This window comes from Schistocerca nitens, chromosome 3, assembly GCF_023898315.1.
Source record: "Schistocerca nitens isolate TAMUIC-IGC-003100 chromosome 3, iqSchNite1.1, whole genome shotgun sequence".
Taxonomy (NCBI): domain Eukaryota; kingdom Metazoa; phylum Arthropoda; class Insecta; order Orthoptera; family Acrididae; genus Schistocerca; species Schistocerca nitens.
The window spans coordinates 866,296,250-866,305,193 of record NC_064616.1 but is presented as its reverse complement, the minus strand read 5'-3'; the positions used below and the strand labels follow the sequence as shown (position 1 = coordinate 866,305,193).

The 8,944-nt window shown below is 38.7% G+C and overlaps 1 protein-coding gene across 1 annotated transcript in view; it reads left to right on the top strand.

Moving 5' to 3' along the window:
- Positions 1 to 6,524: 6,524 nt before the first annotated feature.
- The window catches only part of LOC126248901 (arginine-glutamic acid dipeptide repeats protein), a 169,142-nt gene continuing 166,722 nt past the window's right edge, over positions 6,525 to 8,944 (top strand). The window contains exon 1 of the mRNA XM_049950374.1: positions 6,525 to 6,804. Coding sequence (XP_049806331.1) covers positions 6,757 to 6,804 — 48 coding nt within the window. The 5' untranslated portion in view covers positions 6,525 to 6,756. The remainder of the gene's footprint in view (positions 6,805 to 8,944) is intronic.

The window sequence follows — 8,944 nt, the reverse complement described above, 5'->3', positions numbered from 1 at the left end:
TGATAGCTGATTAAACTGTGGTTACTAGACACGTCTTGTTGGAAACAATGAAAATAAGCACTAACTGTCTCTGGACTGTATTCAAAACAAACACGAAATCTGTGGAACACTGTTACTAGCACTCGAAAATTAAAGCTTCCTAAGAGCAAAAACACACGGAAAAAGAAGTGAAAAGCTGGAAAAACACAGTTAATACATAAATTTACGTTGCTTGCTGCACAGATGTGAAGCAGACGGCAGTTACGACGACACTGGAAGAAACGATTTATTATAGCCTACCATACTCATACTTGTCATCCGTCATCCATCATGTCTGCTTTGTGTCATGATTGCATACAACTTCATTCAAGATGGTGTACATTACTGTTGAGATGCTGCTACTAAAACGTATTCAGTGGATGGGCAGTATATTCAGTTACTTAATGTGGTGGTCGATCATACTCATAATTCTGTAGAATGTTTTATACACTAAAACAAGTTTCATATTTGTTGACATTCAGAAAATAATATCATATACAGTGGCTGAATATACAAGACCTAAATAGTTTTCAGTGTTAACAAACAATCGAAGTTAAAAACCATTTTTTTATGTTGGTTGAAATTACTTTTAAATGACACATATCTAATCAATCGTCTTCATTGCACCTGAACCATCAATTATTGAACCTAACGATAAGCTGTGCTTCTGGATAAATGTGGTTAGAGGTCTGCATGGATAAGAAACATGTTATTTGGATGCACACTGCCTTTTCAAGTCTCTTATCTACATCTACAGGTTTTTTATCCACTTCCGTCTTAAAATATTGTAAACCACTTTAACTGGCTAGAATTTTTATCTGATGAAGTTGGACCTAGTAATTTACATTCTATACACTAATTACATATTGGCTGAACATGATCACATTTTAATACAACATAATCTGTCATATTCTTGATACATTCCTTAAACTACAACTTTCTGACATAGTTATTGACATGGATTTTGTGAAATTTTCTGCTGGATATTTCCTCTACATTCGCAAGTCAAATAAGGAAAAATTGATAAATTTTATTGGTGCCTTGTCTGATATACAAACAGGAGTTAGACGATGAAGCAAAGATTACAATGGATAGACTGTCCTAGAATAGCGTTCATGCTGCTTCGTGGTTGTTTTCAATCATTATATAAAAGATCTCTTTTAATACAAATGAAGCCGAAATGACTCAGACATAAGTTGTCCGCTGGTATGATAGGAATAAGGCATACATTTATTTGTGCAGAAAACCTCTAAGATTTCTATGTCGCCATCTTCAGTGCCCACAGATACCAACAATATGTCTATCATTTCCAACAAACTGTGCATTCAAGTCACTATAGCGGCAAATTACGACGAGTTAAACAACAATTATTATTACTAATCACTTCTAATGCAAAAGTAGATCAAAATCGAAATATTGACACTGTCCTTTATCTTTTAACCACAAAATACTTGTAATTACAGATATCTGTAGATACATCTGCATATACCCACATCACTGCAGGCTTTCACCCACCAAGTCAATATTACTGCACCTTCTACAGACACTTGCATCTATGCAGATGTCTAAACAAGTGCATTTACATGATATATGATACAGTTGATAGAAATTATCTTTTCAATAAATGCTATGTCTAAACATATTACTACCATAAAACACAATTTATACTTTCCATCGTTGTTTTATAAGTCTTCAATTCAAGGACGGGTTTGATGCAGCTCTCCATGTTACTCAGTTTTGTGCATGCCTCTTCATCTCTAAGTAACTACTGCAACCTACATCCTTCTGAATCTACTTGCTGTATTCATATTTTGCTATCCCAGTACTATTTTAACCTCCCCCCCCTCCCCCACTCGCCCCTGCTTCCATCCATTCAGATGCCTCAAAATGTGTCCTGCCAACCGATCCCTTCTTATAGTTGGGTTGTGCCACAAATTTCTCTTCCTCCAATTCTATTCAGTACCTCCTCATTAGTTACATGATCTCCCCATCTAATCTTCAACATTCTTCTGCAGCACTGCATTTCCATTACTCATCCCGAATTTTGTGTAGAGAAGAGTGAATTATACAACCATAAAAATCCTAGACCAATCTCCCAGTCATCTTATATATCCAGGATAACTAGTAGTACTGTCAAGATACCTAATCTGCTGATGAATAGTCATAGGTAGAACAAGATAAACAGCTAGTACATAGCCATAGGAGAATATGACAAATATATGGCATCAGTTAGTTATTTTCCAAATTTTGAAACCTTCACATCATAATGATTTGTCAATATACTGTGATGCATGAGCTCAAGGTTTGGGTGGCAAAATATTACGTCTGCAAATCTCCCCTAATGAAAGAGACATGTGACTCAACCTTAATTTAGGTAGCTGGATACTTAATTACCTAATTTCTCTGAGGTTAGTTTATGCTAACAGGTTCATTTAATTTATTACAGTGTGCACCAGGTTGGTTGCTTTCACACTGTTGAAATGTGTGCAGTGTACATATAATTCTAAAATAGAAGTGACAGGAATGTGATATTGTTTAATTGTAGATATTTACTGGCTCCACATCAAGACTCTCTCAGAGTGCTTTATCTGGATAGGTAGAGACACATATTTTATGAGATTACAAGCTCTGGTGTACTATGGAACGAGACTTATGAAAAGCAAACGGAGACGTTGGTACAGTGAATAGAAGCTGACAGCAAGCAGGGAAAAGCATCTGTGGCGCGTCTCCAACTATCAAACTGGCCTTCTCAGGTGTTCTCCTCTAGGGTTCCTACTGAACTTCACTGTCTCTCAGATCGTTATCCCTCTCTTGTTCTTCTTTTCCACAGCTTATGGAACCATGCACTCAATTGGCCATCGATTAAGATCCTCTTTCGCATGACTGTAGTATGAGGGTAATCCCAAAAGTAAGGTCTCCTATTTTTTGTAAGTACATAGACCTGTTTACTTCTACAATGGATTACATCTGTTTATAGCTTGAACGTTTAGCTATTTTTCAACATAATCATCATTTCTGTCGATGCATTTTTGTAGACGCTGTGGCAGTAATTGTATACCCATGTCGTACCAGCTCGCCGCCATACTGTTCAGAAAGTTAAGAACCTACTCTTTCACCTCATTGTAGGAGCAGAATAACTTTCCGGCCAAATGTTCTTTTAACCTAGGGAACAGGTGATAGTCACTGGGTTCCAAGTCATGAATATAGGGTGGGTGGGTTATTATGTTCCACTGAAACTGTTGCAGAAGAGCAACGGTTTTCCGAGCGATGTGTGGCGAGCGTTATCATGGAGAATGTGTATACCCTTGCTCAACATTCCTCTTCTCCGGTTCTGAATTGCCCGTTCGAGTTTTTTCAGAATCTCACAGTACCTGTCAGCGTTAATTGTGGTCCCAGTAGGCATAAAGTCGACCAACAATACCTCTTTCCGATCCCATAAAACGGTTGTCATGACTTTACCGGAAGACTGTGTTTGTTTCAGTTTCTGTGGCTTTGGCGAAGAAGGATGCCACCACTGGCGTGATTGTTGCTTTGTGTCAGCTGTAAAGTGGTATGCCCAGATTTCGTACACCCGTGACAATTGAGTCCAGAAAGTTGTCCTGTTTGGCTGCAAGGAGGTGAAGAAATGCGCGGGAAGCATCAAATCGTTGCCACATGTGGTCCTCAGTCAGCATGCGTGGCACCCATCTTGTGCACACCTTCCGGTAGTTCAATGTTTCCGTTCAAATTCTGTGAGCGGTGTTCGGGAAACCTCAGGAACCAAGGAACAGAGATCATCCAGGGTGACCCGCTGATCTTCACGCATGCTATGCTCAACCTTCAATACTGTCTCCTCAGAAATTGACGGTCTCCCGCTCCTTTGTTCGTGGTGAATTTCGGTCCGACCAGCTGCAAATTCTCTAGACCACTTACGAACATTTTTGACATCCATGCACGACTCACCATACACTTCCGTTAATTGGCGATGGATTTCAATCGGCGCAGTTCCCATTGCGTTCAGATGCCGAATAACTGCACGAAATTCGCATTTGGCGGTAACATCCAACGGGAGCTCCATTCTCAACGGCTACCAAGCCAACACTGAGCGCCTCAGCGCGGTGTGCGCATGTTTACACACAGTGCGTGAAGCACTCTTCATAACAGTATGGCCAACTGCCACACAAACAGAGTTCTGTACTTATAAAAAATAGGAGACCTTACTTCTGGGATTACCCTAGTACATAACTAGATGTAACAACTGCTGCTTTAGTATGATTTCGAGAAATCGAGCTCATGTTGTTGTTGTTGTGGTCTTCAGTCTAGAGACTGGTATGATGCAGCTCTCCATGCTTCTCTATCCTGTGCTAGCTTCTTCATCTCCCAGTACCTACTGCAACTTACATCCTTCTGAATCTGCTTAGTGTATTCATCTCTTGGTCTCCCTCTACGATTTTTACCGTCCAATACTAATTTGGTGATCCCTTTATGCCTCAGAATATGTCCTACCAAGCGATCCCTTATTATAGTCAAGTTGTGCCACAAATTTCTGTTCTCCGCAGTTCTATTCAATACCTCCTCATTAGTTTTGTGATCTACCCATCTAATCTTCAACATTCTTCTGTAGCACCACATTGCGAGAGCTTCTATTGTATTTTGTCCAAACTATTAATCGTCCATGTTTTACTTCCATATACGGCTGCACTCCATACAAATACATTCAGATACGACTTCCTGACACTATCGATGTTAACAAATCTCTCTTCTTCAGGAACGCTTTCCTTGCGACTACCAGTCTACGTTTTATATCCTTTCTACTTCGACCATCATCAGTTATTTTGCTCCCCAAATAGCAAAACTCATTTACTACTTTAAGTGTCTCATTTTCTAATTTAATTCCCTCAGCATTACCCAATTTAATTCAACTACATTCCATTATATTCGTTTTGCTTTTGTTGATGTTCATCTTATATCCTCTTTTCAAGACACTGTTCATTCCGTTCAGCTGCTCTTCCAGATCCTTTGCTGTCTCTGACAGAATTACAATGTCATCGGCGAACTTCAAAGTTTTTATTTCTTCTCCATGGATTTTAATTCCTACTCCGAATTTTTCTTTTGTTTCCTATACTGCTTGCTCAATATACAGATTGAACAACATCAAGAATAGGCTACAACCCTGTCTCACTCCCTTCCCAACTACTGCTTCCCTTTCATGTCCCTCGACTCTTATAACTGCCATCTGGTTTCTGTACAAATTGTAAATTGCCTTTCGCTCCCTGTGTTTTACCCCTGCCACCTTCAGAATTTGAAAGAGAGTATTCCAGTCAACATTGTAAAAATCTTTCTCTAAGCCTACAAATGCTAGAAACGTAGCTTTGTCTTTCCTTAACCTATCTTCTAAGATAAGTCATAGGGTCTGTATTGTCTCACTTGTTCCATCATTTCTATGGAATCCAAACTGATCTTCCCCAAGGTCGGCTTCTACCAGTTTTTCCATTCGTCTGTAAAGAATTCGTGTTAGTATTTTGCAGCCGTGACTTATTAAACTGATAGTTCGGTAGTTTACACATCTGTCAACGCCTGCTTTCTTTGGGATTGGAATTATTATATTCTTCTTGAAGTCTGAGGGTATTTCGAGTGTCTCATACATCTTGCTCACCAGATTGTAGAATTTTGTCAAGGCTGGCTCTCCCAAGCCTATCAGTAGTTCTAATGGAATGGTGTCTTCTTCTCCTGGGCCTTATTTCGACTTTGGTCTTTCAGTGCTCTGTCAAACTCTTCACGCAGTATCATATCTCCAATTTCATCTACATCTATATCCTCCATAATATTGCCCTTAAGTATATCGCTCTTGTATAGACCCTCTATATACTCCATCCACCTTTCTGATTTCCCTTCTTTGCTTACAACTGGGTTTCCATCTGATCGAGCTCATATCACTTGCAAATCGAATCTCCTACATGTCATTGTACTTCACTTTGTACGTCATTGCTGTGTTTGCTGCAGCATAAATGCACATGTGTCGCGGGAACACAGAACTGCTACAACGTTGTCTATACAACATGTAACTTAGCAATAAATAAAAATTTCGAAGTGATAGACATCTGTCGTTAAACCATAAAAACAAGTGATTTTTGCATATACAAAATGCGTTGGGATACCTACGAAAGTTCTTGCTTAATGTTTAGAAATGTCATTCATTTTTATTTTCTATCGAATTTAAACAGTCGCAAGCTAATGTTCCAGGAGTGCCTGACGCACTGTAGGATGCACCTATTCTCGCAGATAACAAAATGCACTACATTGACTGACTCTTTCTCATATGGAAAAGAGTTAATTTGTTTGTTTATTTTTACACGTTTGCTACCATAAGTTAGTTATAATTTATATTAGCCAAGACAAAACATAATTATTTCGAAAGGCTCTGGTAGCATACTATTTTATATCTTTGGCTGTGATATACATTATCTTGCTGCGGGGTTGAAATCGATTTGTCGAGATGCGTTTGCTTGTGTTTTGGAGGTGTGTTAGTGACTGAAGGAGATGCAAATAGAAGACAATATGATGTGTCTGTTTTCGTGCGCTGTGTTTGTTTCTTCGAAATAGAGACTCAGTTTACCCTTGTAACCAAATCCGACATAGTGTTTTTTACGCTGAAGCAATGCCTGCGAGTTTTAGCGATATTATGGTTGTGATACCCAATGGTGGTTATATGTGTGTAATTTGTTTCTTCGTTTCGCTCAGGATGTGTTCAGAAAATTTATGTTAAAAGTGAGAAATGGAAGTTTTTGTAAACATCAATTATCGCAGGTGAGTCTGATAATTGTTTTGTTGAGCTTCGATATAACAATAAAAGGGGGAGTACAAAAATGAGGACGATAGTAACGTTAGTACATGGATGAGAAATTACAGGCATTTGTTTGTTCATATACAGCTTTCGTTAGATTTCGAACATTATCAAAACTTAGATGTCATTTTCATCTTTGTTCTAATCATAAGTGCAACACAATCGAGACTTGATTGATCACATTTGTATGCACAGTTACACGAAATCTTTGTGATTTATGCCCATGGCATAAGTTGTTTGAAAACCTGGCTATTCATTTGGGACTTGTGGATTAATATTTTGCTGCTCGAATGTACTTCATGACCATTTTAGATGAACGGAATTGAATATCCGTAACGCATTATCTAGTGAATGCAACCAGTGTATAATCAGTTTACGTAAAGTCAGTGAGAGTTGACGCATTTATTTAGAAATCGCGAAATAGTGAACCCACACAATACAGAATTCAACGTAGGCGCAGGTTGCAGGCTCATATGTTTCCTTATAAATGATTGTTTCGCGTGTTTCTGTTTACTTAGGGAGTCACCAATGTAAATACTGGCTGGTTGGCAGCAGTCCCTCTATTTGTACTAATCGTTGGAAGTTGTTGTTACAACCCGTAGCATCTTAAATGGAAGCACAAATGAGGCTCACGAATAACGTCACCTTTTGTTCTGAGGGCCACGTTTGTGCTACACAAGTGCTTTGTGTTGCTCTGACTTGTCCTACAGTAATATAAATGTTTACAGAGTATTAATGTATGCAGGGCACACAAATTTCCGAGTTTCACAGCTAGGAGTTGCTTTTTAAAGTGGCATTTGCGTCTGTAAGAGCATTACTGCGGATTTTGAAGAGAACTTGAAGAGTTGATCAAAGTGCGCAATTTTATATATATAAAGTTATCCTTTTCACTGGGGGTTCCCTAAGTTCTTAGGGGAACGTAAAAATTGATACTTCGAAAGCAACTACCTTTGCATTTAATCTGTAGTGGCTTAGAGAAAACGTAAAAAATTAAATTTGAATAAATGTACTGATGCTAATATGTGGTTTGTCATAATGGAAAATCATGATGTCTTTTTGCTGCGCCATTTGTTTTGTTGAGTAACAGCCCAACAAAGAAGATACAAGGGATGCTTGCAGTGTGTAGAAAGAACATGCTCTGTGAAAATGCTTTTGGTGTGTATTATATTTATTTGAATAACACAGGAAGATGTGGTTTTACACATTGTTGATTTGACTGGCTAGAATTACCAAATGGAGGCAGTAGTTTGTTTTAAACAATAACATGACATCAATAGGAAACTATATAGATGTAAGTTTGTTTAGGTAGAGGACTGTGTTAGAATCGTAAATTTGTTAGTCTGCTGGCTCGTTTTATGCCTACCAATGTTACACTTATTATGTGACAAGAATGTCATTGAGAAATAAAAGTTAACAAAGAAAAGCAGGACTGCTATGGACGATGCTAACCAAGGACCAGTTCTCTGCTTCAGCATATGCAAATTTTTCCTGTAAACATAATTTCAAGTTTGAATATAGCTGAATGCAGGTCATTACAGTTGATATCCATCCCCCATGTTAGCTATCACCGTATCCCCACTTCTGATACACACCCACTTCTAATTTCATCAGTGGTTCTAGCTGAGAGTAGAGTATCGGTCACAACAGCATTAAATATTTGAATTTCAGTGAATTGTGCTTTGTTGATTGTCTTTCGTGGAAAAGTGAACACATACCTTAATGGAAGTAACAGCATGTATGATGTTGAAACTTCGTGGCAGATTAAAACTGTGTACTGTACTCGAACTCGGGACCTTTCCCTTTCGAGGGCAAGTTTGGAAGGTAGGAGGCGAGGTACTGGCAGAATTGAATCTGTGAGAACAGGTTGCAAGTCATGCTTGGGTATCTCAGTCGGTAGAGCACTTGCTCACGAAAGGCAAAGGTCCTGAGTTCGACTCTTGGGCTGGCATACAGTTTAAATCTGCCAGAAAGTTTCATATCACTGCCCACTCTGCTGCAAAGTGAAAGTCTCATTCTGGATATAAGACATTGCCTTGGGATTTTCGAATAACTTAAGGAAAGTAAGTAAGTGTCGCATGGTTAATGATCAGTAACGCACAAATC